The sequence below is a fragment of the Mirounga angustirostris genome, unplaced genomic scaffold (assembly GCF_029215605.1).
Source record: "Mirounga angustirostris isolate CCGP_5_RB_7025 unplaced genomic scaffold, mMirAng1.0.hap1 SCAF_9, whole genome shotgun sequence".
Classification (NCBI taxonomy): Eukaryota; Metazoa; Chordata; class Mammalia; order Carnivora; family Phocidae; genus Mirounga; species Mirounga angustirostris.
This window is the reverse complement of record NW_026991717.1, coordinates 83955935-83978081: the sequence shown is the minus strand read 5'-3', so window position 1 is coordinate 83978081 and position 22147 is coordinate 83955935. Positions and strand designations below refer to the sequence as shown.

At 35.6% G+C, this 22147-nt stretch overlaps 1 protein-coding gene and 1 long non-coding RNA gene across 10 annotated transcripts in view; one reads left to right on the top strand and one right to left on the bottom strand.

Moving 5' to 3' along the window:
- RALGAPA1 (Ral GTPase activating protein catalytic subunit alpha 1) overlaps window positions 1-22147 on the top strand; it is a 250249-nt gene that overhangs the window by 142590 nt on the left and 85512 nt on the right. For 7 of the 8 annotated variants that reach the window (XM_064570955.1, XM_064570956.1, XM_064570950.1 and 4 more), the window contains 4 exons: window positions 6001-6135; window positions 6537-6720; window positions 15582-16446; window positions 18813-18884. In XM_064570955.1, the coding sequence (XP_064427025.1) occupies window positions 6001-6135; window positions 6537-6720; window positions 15582-16446; window positions 18813-18884 (1256 nt within the window). The other variant, XM_064570951.1, reaches the window with a different exon arrangement.
- Window positions 9325-22147, bottom strand: part of LOC123861527 (uncharacterized) — a 213895-nt gene continuing 201072 nt past the window's right edge. For both annotated transcript variants that reach the window (XR_010405142.1, XR_010405143.1), the window contains exon 3: window positions 9325-9579. This is a non-coding gene — a long non-coding RNA (uncharacterized LOC123861527). The remainder of the gene's footprint in view (window positions 9580-22147) is intronic.

The following is a 22147-nucleotide window of genomic DNA, read 5'->3' as shown; positions in this document are numbered from 1 at the left end:
ATTTCCTAATTCTGTCATTACTTTTACATTCATTAGTTAGTTTTCTGTGATAAGGAAGAGTTTTCTCTTACCCCTCTCCATCTTACCAGTGTGGGATCATGATTCTTATTTTATGCAATGGATTATAATCCTTAGCTTTTTTACTATCATTATTTCGAAGCTCAAAATGTTCCAGATTTAGCCAGTGGGAATGCCCTTTAAATTGGCTTCTTTGTCCTTTTTGTTATGTTCTCCTCATGGTTCTTTCAGTATATCCTTAAATTCTGTCACCACAGAATTTTTCAGACTCATCTTGTATTTTCCCTGCCCCCGTACTGGAATTAGCCATTTCCCCAAGTAACTCTGGTTCCGTTGAGTGGAAATAGTATTCTCAAATAAAGATCTAGGAACTAGGTGTTTACATTGTCATTGGGTTGTGTGTGTGTGTAGGTGTGTGTGTGTGTGTTTAGGCCCTCTCACCAGATAGAGCAAAAAAATAAATAATATACACAAATATATAATATGTATTTTATGTATATATGTAATATATGTGTATCTGTATTTCTTTGTGTGTATTAAAACACCATGAGTTTACCTTGACACCTCTGATTCCAGCCCAGCACCACAAGGTTCAGTCTGTCCTCCCCCTTTACATATTTGTAACTACCTGCCCTAATAATGAGAACCTAGCTCCCATTATCCACAGCTATCCACAGTATATTTACTTTGTGCAGTGTTAGAAAAATAAAAGCAGTTTCAGAATATATTTATGCCTATATATAATTACCAAGAGAGTATATAGTTCAAAAGCTGTGTTTAAAAGTTATTTAGGTTACTGCTCCCTCCCCTTAGTCTCACTTCAGTGTGGTTATAGAATTCATTTGAAATACAGTTCAGGTTATTTTTTTCAGTTTGTATTCCTAAATTTTAGTGTTTTCTCCCTGTTGTTTTTATTTGTTTTTTTTAGTTTATGCTTTATCTATTCTTTGTTTATTTCTGCACAAATGAGCAGATACATTTATGTTTTTTTCCACCTTGTTTGTTAAGAAATGTCATATTCTAGATATTCTTTGGTACTTTAGATTTTTTACTTACAGGATATCCTGGAAATTCACAATACATCCATAATGATCTTCCTTGTTCTTTTTTACAGCTATATAGTATTATTACTCCATTGTGTGAATGTATTGTAGTTTATTCAACTCAGTCTCCTATGTATGGACATATAGTGTTTTTTCAGAATTTTGTAATTGCAAAGAATGCTGCAGTGACTACCTTTATGCCTGTATATTTTTACGTAATTGGAATGTGTCTTCAGGGTGTATTCCTAGAAGTGGAATTGCTGGGTCAGAAGGTAAACAGATAGGTAATTTTGTTAAATATTGGCATTCCCAGAAGCAAATTGTGAGTGTGTTTGCCCAGAGTCTCAACCACACAGTGTGTCTTATTTGGAAATTTTTGCCAATGTGATGGGGGAACAAGGGCATCTCACTGTACTTTTCATTTACCTTTCTCTTTTAATAAGTGAAGTTGAATATCCTATTTACTAATGCCTAATTTTTAATTTCATTTTTTTGAATTGTCTATTCATATCCTCTTCCTTTTCTTTTTTAAAGATTTATTTATTATTTTAGTAATCTCTACACCTAACATGGGGCTTGAACTCACAACCCCAAGATCAAGAGTCACATGCTCTACCAATTGAGCCAAGCCAGGCGCCCCATCTATTCATATCTTCTTATATTTTCTGTCAGATTTTAGTGTTTTCCCTTCAAATTTTATGTACTAGGGATATCTTAACTGTCCTATATGTTACAAATATTTTCTTTTCTTCCCTCCCCATTTGTCTTTTGCTTTTGTTTATGGTGGACTTTTGTTATTGTTTCTTGTGGGGGGATCATGGAAAACATTAATTTTTATGTAGTCGATTTATTTTTCATTGTCTGAATTTTCAGTCATAGAAAGCCTTTCTCTGTACCTAGATAAAGAGGAATTCACCCATGTTTTCTTCTAGTGCTTGTATAATTTCATTTTTTACATTTTTATCCCTCATCCATTTGAAGTTTATTCTGTATGTTTTGAGACGCAGATACCATTTTTGTTGTTTTTCCAAATGAATAACCAGATTAAAAAGTTCTATTTTGCCCTTTAGTGAATAGTCAATTTCTGAAATTACTTGGGTCTGTTTCTTAAGGTTCTGTACTATCAGTTCTCAGACTCTTTTGGTGACAAGGTCTCTTTAATACTGTTAAGTATTATTGAAGATCTCAAATGACTTTTGTTCATATGGATTATATAGGCATACCTTGGAGGCTTGGTTTTGGTTTCAGACTACCACAGTAAAGTGAATAACTCAGTAAAGCAAGCCAAATGAATTTTTTGGTTTCTCAATGCATATGCATATAGAAGTTAGTTTAAACTACACTATAGTCTATTAAGTGTGCAATAGCAATATGTCCCCCCAAAACAGTGTATATACTTTAATTTAAAAATACTTTATTGTTAAAAATATGCTAGCCATCATCTTAGGTTTCAGTGAATTGTAATCTTTTTTGCTAGTGTGGAGGGTCCTGCCTTAGTGTTGATGGTTGCTCAGGGTGATTGCTGCAGGTTGGGGTGGTTGTGGCAATTTCTGAACATAAGACAATGAAGTTTGCCACATTGATTGACTCTCTTTTTTCCCACAGTTTCTCTGTAGCATACAATGCTGTTTGATAGCATTTTACCCATAGTATAGAACTTCTTTCAGAGTTGGAGTGAGTGCTTTCAAACACTTTTATCAACTATGTTTATGTAATATTCTAAATCCTTTGTTGTAATTTCAACAGTCTTCACAGCATCTTCACCAGGAGTAGATTTCATCTCAAGAAGTCACTTTTCTTTGTTCATTCGTAAGAAGCAACTCCTTATTCATTAAAGTTTGATCATGAAGATTGTAGCAATTCAGTCACATCTGCAGGCTCCAGTTGTAGTTCTCTTGCTATTTCTACCAATTCTGTAGTTACTTCCTCCACTGAAATCTTCAACTCCTCAAAGTCATCCATGAGGTTTGGAATCACTTACTTCTTCCAAACTCTCATTAATGTTGGTATTTCTGATCTTTTCCCATGAATCATGAATGTTCTTTATGACATCTAGAGTGGTGAATCCTTTCCAGAAGGTTTTCAATTCACTTTAACCAGATTCTTCAGACAAATCACTGTCTATGGCAGCTGTAGCCTTCTGAAATGTATTTCTTTAACAATAAGACTTGAAATCAAGATTTCTCCCTAATCTATGGGCTGCAGAATGGATGTTGTGTTAGCAGGCATGAAAACAACGTTAATCTCATTGTGCATCTCCATCAAAGCTCTTGGACTTAAAATATTCAGTAAACCATGTTGTAAACAGATGTGCTGTCATCCAGGCTTTGTTGTTCCATGTATAGAGCACAGGCAGAATAAATTTAGCAAAATTCTTAAGGGCCCTGGGATTTTTGGAATGGTAAATGAACACTGGCTTCAACTAAAGTCACTAGCTGCATTAGCTCCTACCAAAAGAGACAGCCTGTCCATTGAAGCTTTGAAGCCAGGCATTGACTTCTCTCTAGCTATGAAAGTCTTAGATGGCATTTTTGAATAGAAGGCTATTTTGTGTACATTGAAAATCTGTTGTTTAGTGTAGCTAATCTTCTGGATAACTTGCTGCAGCCTCTGTATCAGCATTTGCTACTTCACCTTGTACTTTTATGTTATGGAGATGGCTTCTTTCCTTAAACCTCACAAATCATTCTCTTCTAGCTTCCGACTTCTCTTCTGTAGCTTCCTCATCTCTCTCAGCCTTCATAGAATTTAAGAGAGTTAGGGCCTTCCTGTGGATTAGGCTTTGACTTAAGGGAGTTTTACAGCTGGTTTGATCTTCCATCCAGACCAGAGAACTTTCTCTGTATCAGCTGTTTTGCTTTCTCAACATTCATGTTTATTGGAGTAGCACTTTTACTTTCCTTCAGAGCTTTTCTTTGTATTCACAGCTTGGCTGTTTGGCACAAGAAACCTAGTTTTCAGTCTGTCTTGACTTTCGACATGACATGCCTTCCTCACTAGACTTAATTTCTAGCTTTTGATTAAAGTGAGAGTCATGTGACTCTTCCTTTCACTGGAACACTTAGAGGCCTAATTTCAGTATTGTTGTGTCTCAAGGAATAGGGAGGCCTGAGGAGCGGGAAGAGAGATGGGGGAACGGCTGGTCAGTGGAGCACAGCGAGAGAGGGAACACAAGCAGGGGGAGTGGGAGAGGGAGAAGCAGGCTTCCCGTGGAGCAGGGAGCCTGATGCAGAGCTTAATCCCAGGACCCTGGGATCATGACCTGAGCCGAAGGCAGACGCTTAACGGCTGAGCCACCCAGGCACCCCTAGTTTTTGATTTCTGATTTAAGATGGGGTTTTCTTTGTCCCCCATATCTAAATGCTGTTTGATAATTTCTAATTTAGATTAGAATGTTGTGTTGTAGTTTTCTTCTGCTTCATAATTGTGTTTTTTGTGTGGGGGTTTCATCAGCTAAATTGCTTAGATTCTCATTTTTTGTTTTCTTTTTATAATAATTTTATATAGATGAAGACTGCTTCATTTTTGTGGGCAAGATTGGTGGCTTGGGATGGTTTACAAGATTCCTACTTCAAGAGCTCCCTCTTCTGGTAGTTCAACAAAGTATAGTGTGTTTATTGTCTTTTTAAGGAGAGGAATTAAAGGACCATCAATTTATTGGATGATGCTTTTTAAGGAGAAGTTGTAGGTCCACAATTTTTTTAAGCTTTTTTTTAAAGATTTTTATTTATTCATTTGAGAGAGACAGAGAGAGAGCACAAGCAGGGGAGAGGCAAAGGGAGAGGGAGAAGCAGACTTCCCACAAAGCAGGGAGCCTGCTACAGGGCTCAATCCCAGGACCTAGATATCATGACCTGAGCTGAAGGCAGACGCTTAACCATCTGAGCCACCCAGGTGCCACATGTCCACAATTTTTAAAATTTAAGTCTTAAATTTCTCTTTTGCTTTTTCTTTTTACTACATGATTTCCACAGGATGTCTCCCTATTCCCTCTTAAAATTCTTCTCCCCCAAAATATTACCTTTCCTGTGTATGTACTTTTAAGTCCTTTTTAACCACTCAGTATCTATCTACCAGTACACTTTTTCAGTATTCTCACACTTAGGGTGACTTTTTCTTTCTGGCTTGATTTTTAGGTTTGTACCTAGTTCTTTTCTCTTTTACAGTTTTTCCCAAACTGCCCTTGCTCTTCATGGAAGTTTGTAATGGGGGAGTGGGGAAAAACTTGCTGGGATTTGCTTTGTACTTTCTACCTACAGATAATTTGAAGTTTAGATGTTCTGTTTTCTGGTTACACTGACGATATTGGTTTTGTGATGTTTTATTGGTTCTTTTTGTTCTTTAAAAGGAATGTAGAAGTGATTGTAATATATAAACTCAAACCTTTCATTTGTGTTGCATTCCTTGAACAGTTTTAAATAGACAACTAATTGATGTCCTCATTTTAGCTCAGTGTTTGTTTGTTTTTAAAGGTTTTATTTATTTATTTGACAGAGAGAGAGAGAGCGTGCAAGCAGGGGGAGGGGCAGAGGGAGAGGGAGAAACAGGCTCTCCGCTGAGCAGGGAGCCCGACGCGGGGCTCGATCCCAAGACCCTGGGATCATGACTGAGCCAAAGGCAGACGCTTAACCAACTGAGCCACCCAGGCGCCCCTAAGCTCAGTGTTTTTATAGTAATTTTGAAGTAATTTTGGCAGTCCTGTTTTTATTATGTTTAAGGTTTCATTGTGCTGCCTCTAAAATATAAGGAAGAAACCCACAATAATACTCATACAATATTTTAGAATCAGATCTAAGTAAATATTCATGGTAGAATTAGGATTGATAGTTCTTGAAATAAATTTTGGAAGACAAAAAATAAGTTGGTGAATTTCTGTTAATAATATTAAGGTCTTATTTTATGAGTTTACAATAATAATTATCTTTTGTTGTTGTTACAGTTGGTGGTGTCCTTACTTCTGTGCCTTCTGGACTGGATCATGGCCTTACCTCTAAAGACACTGCTCCAACCAGTCCATGCTACAGGAGCAGAAAATGATAAAATAGAAAAATCTGTCCTCAATTGCATTTATAAGGTCAACTTGTTTGCTTTATTGTTTATTTGGTAACCAACAGTTTTTAAAACTGAAAGAAATCACATTTCTTAGTATTACATTCTTATTTTTTAGAGCTAGGTATTTTCTAAGAATGTAGATTTATCTTACAGGACCTAAGGATAATTAAAACTTCTTCCTACAAGACATAGTTGTTTCACTGCAGATTTGTGAAAGGAGTCAAATCTTTGTTGAATGTGAGAATCATTAGTTAAATTTTATTCATTCTTCTTTTTAATAAGTATTAAATTTACCTTGATTGAAGAACTAAGTTTTAAAATGCTTAAAAATTTTGTCAAGCTCTTATATTACCAGTTGACATTTTTTTCCTTTTATTTATCTTCACTGAAAAGGAAAACTATGTTTTTCCCTCATATTTCCAGGTATTACATGGGTGTGTTTATGGAGCTCAGTGTTTTAGCAATCCAAGGTATTTTCCAATGAGCCTCTCTGATTTGGCATCTGTAGATTATGATCCTTTTATGCATTTGGAAAGTCTGAAAGAGCCTGAACCTCTGCACTCTCCAGATTCAGAACGATCTTCTAAGCTTCAGCCAGTGACAGAAGGTAAAATGAATTCACTTCAGGACCATATTATTTCTTGGGTTCTGTCAAAATATGATTTGAGGGCATAGGTAGAAATAATGGAGATGATATATCATACTTTGTAGTTGTTTACCTCTAATCATGTATATTACACCAAAGTTCGTTTTTGTTTTAAGAAATAACTTCAGAAACATAGTTACTAAGATTATATGTGATGACATTCCATTTATACTTCTAGTTAAGTTATTCTGATAAGTTCTTTTTGATATTTTATACATCATATAATTTATATAATGGAATAACAGATTTAGCTTTGGAGCCTAACAGAAGTGGTACTGAATTTTAACTCTCATTTACTAGCTGAGTGGCTCTGTTTCCTTATTTGTAAAATGGGGATAATAATATTTATTCCCTCATGGTTGTTTTGAGTACTGAATAAGATAGGATGTGTAAAACCCTTTGCATAGTTCTTGATAGGTAGTGAACTCAGTAACATTTTTTTTAAGCCACATTGTTTCTACATTCAGAGAGTTTACTTTCTCATATAAGGGAAAGATGTAAATAAATAAATATGAGTATAGAAGTAAAACTACATTTAAGAATTATGGAGATAGTCCAGAGGAACCTAGCAGTTATTGAAGGGTTTTTAAGAAGGTTATATACATGATAAACTTAGTATTAAGAACAGTTTGAAAGCAGTATTTTATAGGACTTAGAAGATTATGGCCCATGTCTTCCACCTGTTTCTGTAAATAAAGTTTTATTTACATCCGTGCTGTTCATTTTCATATCATGATGGCTGCTTTTGTGCAACAACAGTAGTGTTGTACAGTTACGGAGGAGATCATGTGGTCCATAAAACTGAAAATTTTTACTATCTGGCCCCTTACAAAAAAGAGTTTGCTGATCTTTGGTATGTTAGATTGGTTTTAGGGAGGTTAACCCAGGAGCAGAGAGACCAATGATGAGGCTATTGCAGTAGGCCAAACAAGAGTTGCTTAAGGCTTAAATTGGTTAGATTTCCCCCAAAGTAGACCAAGAATATGAGAAAGGTTAGAGGTTTGAGAGGGAAAATGAGGAGGGCAGTGTTGGAAATGGTTTAGTTTGGGGTGCCTGTCGATTATACGTATGAAGACCACTAGCAGGCAGTTTGTTGTATATGCAGATGTCGAATATAGCAGAGAGGTCATTGTTAGGAATATTTATTTGTGTGTGTGCGTGTGCGTGTGTGCACATATGCATGCATGCTTGTGTTTGTGTGTGTTCTGAGAAAAGTTGGAAAGGAAGGAAAACTGGGAGAGAGTAATTTCTCAGAAATAAAAACATGAAAAAGGTATTTAAAAGACTGGGCACTGGTATTAAGTGATAGGTCAAATATAGAAAGGCTGAAAAATATGTCTGCTTTAATTTCAGCAGAGAAGTAGGAGGGAGAAGTGGATGGCTGTCGGTTGAGGAGCAAGGAGTAGTTAAAGAAATAGAACCATTTATCAAAAGTACTCTTTATAGAAGCTTGACTGTGTAAAAAAGAAAAGTGGTAAGACAGTGGTGAGCTAAAGGATAATTCAAGGGTAAGGGAGTTCTAAGAATGAAGAGAATTGAACTTTTAATTATAAGCTGAGAAGGAAGATGAGAAGGGGATCATTAGTATGGCGAAGTTCCTGAAGAGTGAGCTAGAAAGTATAGGTGCTAATATTAGCCCTTATCCTGACCCAGAAAGAAGAAGAAAATGGAAGTAAATTAAGGGAATTGGCAGAAGTTATTGAGAGTCCAACAGAAAATGGAAACTACAAAGTTTTGGTTGTACTAGTCAGCATTCAGTAAGGTGGATGTGGTGGAAAAACATGGGAACTATGACTTTCAGAGTATTAGTATATGATTTAGCCATGGAATTTAGGCTTAGTGAGGATTAAACTGATGCTTAGAAATGTCTAATAAGTTAGAGGAAAATGGAATGATCCAGTGAATCATAAAGTAGATATTGGTAATAAGAAGTTAGAACAGTGATTCTCAAGGGGTACCTGGGTGGCTCAGTCGGTTAAGTGGCTGCCTTCAGCTCAGTTCATGATCTCAGGGTCCTGGGATCGAGCCCCGCAACGGGCTCACTGCTCAGTGGGGAGCCTGCTTCTCCCTCTCCCTCTGTGCTCTCTCTCCATCTCTCACACACTCTCTCTCCCTCAAAAAAAAAAAAAAAAAAAAAGAGAACAGTGATTCTCAGCCTTAGTTGCATATTAAATTACTGCTGCTCTGTTCCCATCCATAGAGATTTTGATATCTTAATTTGGGATAGCTAGGATTTTTTAAAGCTTTGCAGGTGATTAATATGCAGCTGAGGTTTACAGTCACGGAGAGCATCAGTATGTTAAGACAGCAGTTGTTTGTTTGTTTTTATTATGTTAATCACCATACATTACATCATTAGTTTTTGATGTAGTGTTCCATGATTCACTGTTGCCGTATAACACCCAGTGCTCCATTCAATACATGCCCTCTTTAATACCCATCACCAGGTTAACCCATCCCCCCACCCCCCCTTCCCCTCTAGAACCCTCAGTTTGTTTCACAGAGTCCATAGTCTCTCATGGTTCATCTCCCCCTCCGATTTCCCCCCCTTCATTTTTCCCTTCCTATCTTCTTTTTTTTTTGAACATATAATGCATTATTTGTTTCAGAGGTACAGGTCTGTGATTCAGCAGTCTTACAGACAGTTTTTAAAATGAGTTTTTAAGCAGTAGAACCCCTTCACAAGGAGTTTTACATAAAATAAATTTCACAAGGAAGCCCAATTTGTAAAACTTCTAGAAGTAGAGCTGCAGCAGGGTGGAGGCCTGGGATCCTACTGACTTCTCTTCTGCCCATCTCCAAAAGCATTCTCCAAGGGCTCTACAAAACAGAATGGGAAAATCACTAGATTAGTTGATTGTGGTCAAAGAATAAGCTGTTAAGGAGGAGTTTGGTTTTTAAAGGTGGAATAGTTATAAATGATTAAGACATCTAAGATGTGGCCATGATAATGGATTGGTGATGTAGAATGCAAGTGAAGATCGGAAGTTACACATCAAAGAAATAGGGCTAGGATTTGGGGTTGACCACAAGTTGCTAATAGTTTGTCCAAAACACAGATACAGTTGACCTGACCAACAACACAGGCTTGAACTGCGCAGGTCCACTTACACATGGGTTTTGGGTTTTTTTGTTTGTTTTTTTACTATAAATGTATTTTCTCTTATTATTTTCTTTTCTCTAGCTTACTTCATTGTAAGAATACAGTATATAATACATATAACAATCCAAATACATGTTAGTCACCTGCTATGCCATTGGTAAGGCTTCCTGTCAACAGTAAGCTATTGGGAGTTAAGGTTGGGAAGTCAAAAACATGGACTTTCAGCTGCATGGGGGGCAGTTGGCACCCTAACCCCCATATTGTTCAAGGGTCAGCTATATACAAGTGAAATAAGAATGTAAGATCTAAATTTTAGCTCAGATATAGTAGAGATACACTGGGAAGTATAGTATAGAAAAATAATTTAGACCATAATTGATATATAGGCAACTTTACATATTATTTCTTCAGATTTAGTATAGTAAAAAGGAGTGTTTATTTTACTTGAAAACAAAGTTTTATGAAAAGATTAGTTGTTTTTTTAGGGTAAAATGATAAAGTTTGATTCAGGGTATTATAGCGCACTTGTTAAACAGTGAAATAAATAGTTTACTTATGTAAAGAGAGGTTTTAATGTATTTCAACAAAATCTATACCATTAATAGTCACTGGAGAAGATACAAAAGTAAAGATTTAAATAGATGAACTTTATATTGATACCAAATACTCTTTGGAGTATTATTCTCTAAATGTATTAAGTTGTACCCTTTGGAATTTCTTAAAGATATAAAAGACCAGACAAATGCAGAACCTTTTAGGAACAGCTGTAGGCCAACAGGAGGTGATTCTGTGGTCTGTAGTGACTACATGCTGTGTTGTTGTGTTTTTTTAACGTGGCAAAGTGACTAATCACTGTGCCCTTGTCTAAGGCATGCTTCATCATCTTCAAGTACTTTTTTGGCCAAAGATTTCTAAACATAGAGTGTCCATAATAAGCTCAGTATTGGATTGAACAAGTCTGATTTGAGAACTATTGGCAGGAGTGGCTGTAATTATTAAATTCACTAAATAATAAAGCAAGGTAGTAAAGTTGGCTTTTTGTCAAATGGCAGTAGTCTTATTAGCAAAAAGTCATCATTTGCAGGGTCAGAGTGAAAGGAGGCTCCAAAGGATTCATTCTGTCCTAATTATAGTTTCACCTGTACATACTATGCAAAGCTAATATTTAAAGCATTTGCCAAAATTAACTTCCTCTGCATGTTCTGTTACAGTGCAATGAATTGCTGCAGCTTTTTATGTCTTGCTGCTTTTGTATGCCATAATAATCTGTAATTATGGGTTTGCTGCAAATGCTGTAGGGTTTGTTTAATCTGACAGTCTGAAAAGACAACCCTGAATAGACTTATTTAAATGAATGCCAGTTACACAAAGCCTTAGAAGCATCGATATCTTCATGTTGCATTTTCTCATAAAGCTATTTATTTAGAATTTCATTTTCAATATTTAGAGAATTTCATGTATTTTCTTTATATCTAAATAGATATGTAGAAGAGAGATAAATACGTTATTCTATAGTTTATAACTCAAAAAAAGATCTAAATAAAATTGCCCAGTTAACAAGTTGACATATTTTTATCCTTTCATATTTATATATATCCTGAAGAGAAGCAGCTTAGGAAAGAAAATGCTGTTACCTACATTTAAAATCTGAATGTATTTTTTAAGTACTCTCAGTGTTAATAATTATGACAGATTTGTGAACAAGCTCATTTGAACTTCATTCCCACTATCTCTTCCTTTGAGAAGAGGATGTATAGGATGGACAGGTACCTGGGCTTAGAGGTTTGTAGTAGGTAAAGAGTGGGGCTTGTTTTTGCAGTTTTATTTATAAGTAAGTTTGAAAAAGGAACTCATAAAACCTGTGTTACTTATAATGCTCTCAAAATTGAATGATTTATATTGCTTCTGTTATATCCAATTTTTTATATGAGTTTTCAATTCATCTTTATAAAAGAAATCTGTATTATTTTTAGAGAAAAAGGGGGTTTAAGGTGTTGTATGTGATTTGTCCATGATCACAGCTCAGGCCAGAAACAGTGTCAGGAATTTGTCTCTATTTTGTGATCTGCTTCTATTAAATTACGTTCTTTCACTTCAGAAATGCTCTGCAAAAAAGATTCACTGCTTAGAACAAGCCACCTATTTAAGTTTATCACTCAAAAGGAGAGAAGAAGGAAAAAGAAAGAACAAAATTTTTTTCATACATCAAAAAAATTTTTAATGTCTTTAATTATGATTTTTATTACCATTTAAAATGTGATTTAGTCTTATTTAAATGAGTTTTTCAATTGATCTGGCCCTTTTATATGGTACTTTACACTAAATAATACTATTTTGAAGTTACTATACAAAGAAAAAACAAATTTTGAATTCATTATTTCCATATGTCACAGTGATTTGCCAAAAGAAAGGGGCATTTTAACAAAAGAGAAAAATATGAAAATTAGAGTTGTGGTAAAGATGGAAATAACACTGAACTGGGAAGCAAAAGACCAGCCTTGTTCTTCTATGGCAAATAAATCCCTTAACTCGTGTACCCACTTGTCCTCATGTTCAAAATGACAGGTATTGGCTAGATTGTGTGTAAGGCCCCTAACAGCGTGAACGTTCATTAAATTCTGTTACAATGAGGGAAGGGAAAGCAGACACTAGATTCAAGCCACCCCTCTGTTTCTCATCATCCAGTGACATATCTTATTACTTGGCTTGCATATGGTCTTAAAAATGTAGGATTGAATTAAGGTTAATCATTTAGTGTTATCTAGTGTTGAATAGCTGATTTTCAGAACTAGCCGTATTTATAATTGAAGAACAACTCAATGTAACTGGAACTTTTTAAGTAAACTGAAAAATATTCATATACATATGTATATAGTCACAAACTTGATTGATAATGGAAGATTAAAATTTTGATACTCTTAACATTTCAAAATCAACCAAAGGCCAGAGAAAACTGTTCTTTTTTAGAGTTGGAATAATGGAAGAAGATGTTTTTGCTATTAATGGCACAGCTGCTGGTTTCTTGCTGATCTCTGCCTATAGCCAGTGTGTTGGTTCCAACCTTGAGGGCTGTGGCCTTGAAAATGTAACACTTTTCTTTTCTCTTTCCTCTTTTTAAGTATCATATGAGCAGTGCACAAGCTAATGTCCTTATAAACTTTTTTTTTAAGACTTTATTTATTAATTTGAGAGAGAACGAGAGAGCACAAGTGAGGGAGAAGGAGACGTAGGCTCCTCGCCAAGCAGGGAGCCCGATGCGGGGCTCGATCCCAGGACCCTGGGATCATGACCTAAGCTGAAAGCAGCCGTTCAACCGACTGAGCCACTCAGGCGCCCCTGTCCTTATAAACTTTTAAAGTAGGGTTTACTGAGATATAATTTACATAAAATAAAATTTATTCTTTTTTATGTGGGAATTTTACTATATATTATGTTGGGTGGTTACACAGTTCTGTACAGTTACCAAAATACATCACAAAGTACACTTAAAACTAAGGCATTTATTACATGTAGATAATGCTTTGGTCATCAGGATCAAATCTAGATTTAGATTTAGATCAAATGTAGACTTATTATGGCAGGTAGGCCATAGTATTCCCAAATGATTAAAATCCTTTCAGAATATAAACAATACTCAGACAGATCACTCTAAGACTATGGTAGAACATTATGGAGACACAGTCATTCTGTAATCATGTCTATAATTACATAAGACAAGAACACAGTAAACATACAAACACACAACTAAACATCCTAACATGAATGATGAGTACTTGCTTACCAATGACAGCTCTTCCCCTGCCTCCTGGATGAAAAGTATCAAGATAATCGTAACCAAACTGTCTCCACTTCCTGATGCCACTTATTTCAGAACTGACTTCCACATCAGCCCTACTTAGGATCACACTGGCAGTCTTTGGCTAGTGGGCTTTGACAAGTTATTGTCTATCTCCACTTCTTCCTTCCTCCCTTTATTCTCTCTCTGTGTTTTCTGCTTTCTTTTTCCCTTTTCCTCTTCCTTGAGGTCCTGACATTTCAGGCCTCTGAGTGCTATATTCTTTGAGCTTTCTTTTTTAACTCTTTGGTATGATTTTTTTTTTTTAATTACTCATATGGGTATGCTCTTTATCTATTTGTTATCCCTAAGGTGTTTAAGGAAGGAAGGAAATATGCTTCTTACATACAACTTAACTGCTCAGACTAGGTCACAATGACCCAGAAGAGTATCTTTTTTTTTTTTTTATTCTTATGTTAATCCCCATACATTACATCATTAGTTTTAGATGAAGTGTTCCATGATTCATTGTTTGTGCATAACACCCAGTGCTCCATGCAGAATGTGCCCTCCTCAATACCCACCACCAGGCTAACCCATCCTCCCACCCCCCTCCCCTCTAGAACCCTGTTTGTTTTTCAGAGTCCATCGTCTCTCATGGTTCGTCTACCCCTCTGATTTCCCCCGCTTCATTCTTCCCCTCCCGCTACCTTCTTCTTTTTTTTTTCTTAACATATATTGCATTATTTGTTTCAGAGGTACAGATCTGAGATTCAACAGTCTTGCACAATTCACAGCGCTTACCAGAGCACATACCCTCCCCAGTGTCTATCACCCAGTCACCCCATCCCTCCCACCCCACCCCCCATTCCAACAACCCTCAGTTTGTTTCCTGCGATTAAGAATTCCTCATATCAGTGAGATCATATGATACATGTCTTTCTCTGTTTGACTTATTTCACTCAACATAATACCCTCCAGTTCCATCCACGTCGTTGCAAATGGCAAGATCTCATTCCTTTTGATGGCTGCATAATATTCCATTGTATATATATACCACATCTTCTTTATCCATTCATCTGTCGATGGACATCTTGGCTCTTTCCACAGTTTGGCTATTGTGGACACTGCTGCTATAAACATCGGGGTGCACGTACCCCTTCGGATCCCTACTTTTGCATCTTTGGGGTAAATACCCAGTAGTGCAATTGCTGGATCATAGGGTAACTCTATTTTCAACTTTTTGAGGAACCTCCGTACAGTTTTCCAGAGTGGCTGCACCAGCTTGCATTCCCACCAACAGTGTAGGAGGGTTCCCCTTTCTCCGCATCCCCGGACCCAGAAGAGTATCTTATAAAAATATAATACATAAGCAGTCCCATAAAATTTGCTTTCCCTTAAAATAAAGTTTTTGTGGCATATACTGGCTGTACCAATTTACTGTTTAAATTGATTGTGACTCCTAAAGTTTAGTGAAGGATTACTTTTCTCTGAAACTTTTATATCTGTGATAAAAGCCATAATTAAATGACATTTAAGGCATGCTGTCTCTCTGAATTTACTCGTAAGAAACTTATCATTTGGATTTCATTGGCTTTCTAATGTGTATACTAAGCGATTTCAGGTGATTTATAATACTTGGGATCCTTCTTTTAAAGTATGACTTACATATAAAGGCTTAAGTTTAAATTATGACTCCATAAGCAAAACTTTGAAAAAGGGCTTTTTCATAAAATTAACAAAACTTCATCAAAGAGAGTTTTCTTCTTTGCCATCATTCCTGTAGTACAGAATCTGAATTGGAAATATTCATATTTACTCTAATATTTTAATGTGATTTTGATAATGTGAAGAAATCTCCATTTGTTGTCTAATAATTTCATTGTTAACATGACTTCCTAGGAAGCAGCAGTATTCCCACTCACTTATATTTCTTATTTCTAGTGAAAACTCAAATGCAGCAAGGATTAATCTCGATAGCCGCCCGCACTGTTATTACACATCTGGTAAATCACTTGGGCCATTATCCAATGAGTGGTGGTCCTGCTATGCTAACAAGTCAGGTGTGTGAAAATCATGACAATCATTACAGTGAAAGTACTGAACTTTCTCCTGAACTCTTTGAGAGTCCAAATATCCAGTTCTTTGTGTTGAACAATACAACCTTAGTCTCCTGTATCCAGATCAGATCAGAAGAGAGTATACCTGGAGGAGGTTTATCTGCTGGCCTTGCGTCAGCCAATTCAAATGTTAGAATCATAGTACGTGATCTCTCCGGAAAATATTCATGGGATTCTGCCATTCTGTATGGACCACCTCCTGTGAGTGCCTTGTCAGAGGCTACATCGCTCGTACTTTCATTGTCTCGCCAAGAGAAGCCAGAAGAGCCTCCTACATCTAATGAATGCTTAGAAGATATAACAGTAAATGATGGGATTTCCCTCCAGTTTAAAAGAGGATTTAGAGAAACTGTACCAACTTGGGATACCATAAGAGATGAAGAAGATGTTCTTGACGAGCTTTTGCAGTATTTAGGTATAACTAGTCCTGAATGCTTACAGAGAACTGGAATCTCACTTAATATTCCTGCTCCACAACCTGTGTGCATTTCTGAAAAACAGGAAAATGATGTTATTAATGCTATCCTTAAGCAGCATACAGAGGAAAAAGAATTTGTTGAGAAACACTTTAATGACTTAAACATGAAAGCTGTGGAGCAAGATGAACCAACACCTCAAAAGCCTCAGTCAGCATTTTATTATTGCAGATTGCTTCTTAGTATATTGGGAATGAATTCCTGGGACAAAAGGTAAGAATAAAAGAATTTTTTTTTTAACATTAGTCTTATTCATCTTTTGATCAGGCATTTTAGTTTCTCTTCTTTTCCTCACTAAATTTTATCTACCAATTAGTTCTTTGGCTTTTGGACAGATTTTTTTTTTTTTTTTTTTTTTTTTTTTGAGATGACTGAGTTGTATCAGGATTCAAGGGAATAAAAAGATAACTCAATAAATTAACTATTAACATTTTCATAATGACTGGTAGAACTTTCTGACTTTGAAATTACAGCTCATATAATTGAAAAAATATCTTATTTTTCCAACCTTCACGTAAGCTAATAGGAAAAACTTTTTTTTCTTATGACACTTCTGACACCAAATAGGTGGGTTTCCCACACCAGGCAGGTCCAGCACTAACTGGAGTTAGCACAAACAGATTGAGGGCTCAGACCCACAAGACTGCCCCCCACTTCAGACACAATTGAAAGTCCATATTTCTGACCAACTAGCTATAAATCAGATAACTACCTCCTCAGGTTTGATAATTAGCTATAATGGCTCACAAAACATTTACTTCTCTTCAGCAGTTTATTATAAAAGGTAGTTAAAGGATACAGATGAACAGACAAATGAAGTACATAGGATGAAGTCTGGAAGGTTCCCAAGTGCAGGAGCTTCTGTTCCTGCGGAGTTGGGGTCTGCCACCGACCTAGCACATTGACTTGAGTTGACTAACCAGGAAGCTCTTTGAACCTCATGGTTTAGGGATTGTTATAGAGGCCTCTTCACATAGGCATGATTAATTATTAACTCAGTCTCCAGCTAGTCTCCCCTCCCCATAGGGGTGGCTGAAGGTTCCAAGCTTCTAATCATGGTTTGTGCCTTCAGATGACCAAGCCCCATCCTAAAGTTATCCAGGAGCCCACCAAGCATCACCTCATCAGAACAGAAGATTCTCCTATTACCAGGGAAATTGCAAGAGATTTAGGAACTCTGTAAGATGTTCCTGTCACCTTCATTGCTCAGGAAATAACAAGAGTTTTAGGAGCTCTGTCAGGAACTGGGGCAGAGCCCAAGTACATATTTCTTATTATGTCACATAAGCCTAACGGGTTTTTTTGACAAATAACAATATGATCTTTTCTTGTTTGTATCAGAGAAGTTAACTCAAGGTTTATCATCAAATCAGGAAAAGAATCTGTATTTCATTTTTTTAAATTTTGTTTTCTTACACATGTTGCAAAAAGCTTGCAGTTAACACCAAGTATTCATGTAAGTTGGGTAAGAGTTAAATGAAAAGGCATTAGATTTAAATCAGAAGAACCAGGTTAGAGTCATTTAACCGTTAAGCTTCAGGCTATAAGTTGAAGAAATAACTCCCACCTCACATAGTGGTGAGAATTTAGATAATGTACATAAAATACCAAGTTGTACACTAGTATAAAGCATCATTATACATTTATTTTTTAAATTTCTATGATACTAAAAGCTGTAGGGATGTGGAAGACACGACATTATTTAATGTATTGTTTTTGTTCAATTTGTAGTAGGAGGGGAACTCAGGTATCACTGGACAAATAAATCTTAAAGTAATTTAAATGCAGTTGAAGCACTGAAATGGAGTTCTACTTGCTTGAATAGCGTTTATAACCTTACTTAATTTAAACGCTTCCATTTATTAGAAGGCAGTATTCTCTGCTTTATGGGGAAGACATGTCAGGAATACAGTTTGCCTTATGGTATGTCCAAGTGTAGGTAATTGCCACTCATGTAAGTGCATTCTACTCTCTCTTGCTGTAGGATGGTTCATATATTGGCTCTTGAGAAAAATTAAAGGTGGGAAGCTGTATTTTACCACAGCAAGCATTGATTTCATGAATATAATTTGTATGTATTTAGCACATAAAGAATGTATTTGGTAAAATGTCTACATTGCTTCATAGTGTAAAAAATACCTGTAAGGTAACATAAGGAAGAAAGCAAATTCCATCTGGATTACATATGCTTACTTGATAATGATTTAGATTTTGTGAATGTTTTATTTCTCATTAGGAGCAACTTTCTTAAATATTTTTAGGAAACTCTTGAGAAGGAACCTGCAAGTACTTTTATCCATTTTTCTGGATATGAGTTTGAGAAGCTCACAGCATCTGCAAGGAAAAATTGAAGTGATCAATAGATAATGATCCACTGACAGAAATCTATGAGGGCCTCGGTAGAAATAATGACATTTATTCTTTACATTTCTTTTAGGGTCTGTTCTCCTTTGTGTTAGAAGCATGAAAAGGCAAGAAAAGTGTTTAAAAGTTGCATGAGTAGAGTGGAAAGTATTTCCGGGACTGTCATGTCATTCACTGCAAAGGTGATGAAAATGTTTATAAATCTCTCTATTTAGGAGGAGCTTTCATCTCTTGAAGAAAAATGAGAAACTACTTAGAGAACTTAGGAACTTGGATTCAAGACAGTGGTAAGTTGTTGGAGAACCTTCAGATTTATAACTAGCAACTGTCAGCTATTTCTATTTATGTGTGAATAATACTGTATTGTTGACTTTCTGAACAGAAACATTTGATTTACTTATACCTTTAAATAATAAACTTTTTGAAAAAAATGCAGGACTACATTAAAATGTTTGGTATCTTTGAATAGTTTATACCTTTTTAATGCATTTCAGAATTCTTTTGATGGCAGAAATCTAACTGAACTTAAAAAATGTCCTTTGGTTTTCCCATAGTTAGACATTCCAAATATACCCTTTTGATTAGTCTTGGAGGTCTCAAGTGAAATGACTGGTGAATACAAGCTGGTACATGGGACGCCTGGGTGGCTCAGTCATTAAACATCTGCCTTCGGCTCAGGTCATGATCCCAGGGTACTGGGATCGAGCCCTGCGTCGGGCTCCCTCCTCCACGGGAAGCCTGCTTCTCCCTCTCCCACTCCCCCTACTTGTGTTTCTGCTCTCGCTGTCTCTCTCTCTGTCAAAAAAATAAATAAAATCTTAAAAAAAAAAATACAAGCTAGTACATACAAAAAATATTAATGGAGCAAAGAACATGGATATAGGTTATTATATTGCTATAAATCTGATTTCTCATTAAGGTCTTGGATATGTACCTGTTTACATTTGGGTTTTGATGTGTAAAATCTTGTTACATCATTATTTTGATGGTATCTAGGTTCTTGATGTATAGTATATGAACAAGACTTCTGGGAAACCAGTACTAGAAACTGCAAAATATTACTTAACTGGAATTTCTGTAAGGTTGACATATATATATGTTAGTTTCTTGTCTAGACTCTAAATCAAATTTATGGATGGGGTTTTTTGGCAGTATAACTAGAAACACATTAATAAAGCAATACTTTGAATACCTGTATTTCTGAGATCTCAAATCCACAACCTACTTAATATCCATTTCTCACTCTCTCACATCTTAGTCAGTTGGTGTTTTGTACTTTTGTGTTTCCAGTTTTTTGCTTTTTCTGTTCCCACAGTCAGTCTGCCACCCACCTCTGATTTCATTGGTCCTGTCAGCAGACTCGCACATTGTCAGCTATAAAAATGCCATTTCTGACATCCTCAAAACTATTCTTCCACTTAAGTATATATATATATATAGACTATATATATATGTATATATAGACTATATATATATATGACTATAATCAATTCTCTGATCAGAATCATTCTTTTTTTTTTTTAGATTTTATTTTATTGAGAGCACATGCATGTGTGAGTTGGGGGGGAGGAGCAGAGGGATAGAGAATCTTAAGCAGACTCCCCACTGAGCGTGGAGCCTGATGCAGGGCTGGATCTCAGGACCCTGAGATCATGACCTGAGCCAAAACCCAAGAGTCTGTTGCTTAACCAACTGAGCCATGCAGGTGCCCCTGATCCAAATCATTCTTCGCATCTACTTTCTCTACTCCTAGGCCGCAGTATATTACTAGAGAAAATGATCAAACCAGTGTGATATAGAGAGTTACTGTAGATTCATGCTCCTTTACTTCAGCAATACCTTCTCTACTGTTTGGCAAATTTCTTATCCCTTGTTCACTTCTTACTTTGTTCCTCAGAGTAATTATTATAAACCACTTCTTTGTTCTTCAAGCCCTTCATTATAGTCAAAAGATCATCTCTACTCTAACCTCACTGAGGATTCAATTCAAATGTTTGACCTCCTATGTGAAAGACAGTCTGGTAGAACAATAGTTCCTAACCTTTCTTCCTCCACCCATTCATATTTAACACACATTAGTCACACCTCTAATTAAATCCAGTGATTCTGACAATTGGGGAATTCATTTGAAACAGACTACCATGCCAGCAGTATTCTATAGGAATGCAAAATAAACAAGATTATTCATTCCTTTCCCATATCAAACAACTCCGCCTTATAACTTCTCTTTAAAATTGCTATATTGAGCCATCTTTTCTTGCTCACCTTCAGTTTCAGAAAAACCTTTTTTTTTTTTCTGTCTATACTTCTACCTCCTACCTTCTCTGCTTACTCTAGGATCTTCAAAAAGTTACCACATCTTTATCTTGTATTTCTACTTACCCCTTTACCATAAGCACAGTTGTTACGTTTCTTTAAACAAAAGAAAACAAAACTGTCCTCAGTTACCATCCTTTCAACCTATAGTTTATCCCTTTCATGCCTTTTACTACCAAATTTTATGAGAAAATATCTTTACTCACTTCTTTGGTTTTTGTGGTTTTAGCTTTTTTCAGAATAATCTTTTAAAAATAATGTCTAGTTTCTCTAGTTATTATAGAAAATATACAATAAAAAAATAAACCATATATTTATAACACTATTCTGAACATTTGTTTATTTTCAGTCTTTTTTGATATACATATGATTTTTTTGTTTTAAAAAACTGGAATCCTAGTAATATGTATACAGTAAGTTATCTTTTAGAAAGGACTTTATCATGTTGGGAGCATTTTCCTCAGGCATTTTGATATTTTTCAAAAATAATTTTTTATGGTGCCAAGTTCTATGATTATTGGACATTGACATTGTTTTTAATATCTTGCCCTAGGATAGGTTCCTAGAAATGGAATTATTACATCAAAGCATAAGAACTAATTTCAGGCCATACATACTACAGAATTACTTTTCACTAAGTACTAATTTCTAATTAGTACCAACATTACGTAAGAACACTAATATAACTTCAGTCTGGCCAACACAAGGTATTGGTCATATTTTCTAAATCTTTCCTAGCTTGGGAGGCAGATCATGGTATCTCTTTAATTTATTGTTCTTTACTACTAGTGAAGTTAGTATCTTTCATGTATTTGTAAGAAATTTTAATCTTTTTTCAAATTCCCTCTTAGTGTCCTTTTTCTATTTAAAAGGAAATTTTTCTTAATTGCAGGAGCTCTTCTACATATGTGTGTATGTAAGGATTAACTTTTGTACTTATTGTGGGAGTTTTCCCAGTTAGTTGTTTGGCTTTCGGTTTTCAATAACTTCATATTGTTTAGCATACAGGTTTTTCATTTTTATGTAATTTTATTTCTCAGTCTGCTTTCTTTGGTTTTTTTTCAGTTCCTTATTGTGCTTAGAGAATTCTGTCTTGAAATCAATTAAATGTTCTACTGTATTTCCTTCTAGATCCATAATTACTTGGTAGGAATGGTAATTATTTTACATTTAATTCTTTATTTCTTCTGGAATACATTTTAGTTTATGGAATAAGAAATGGAACTAGCTTGAA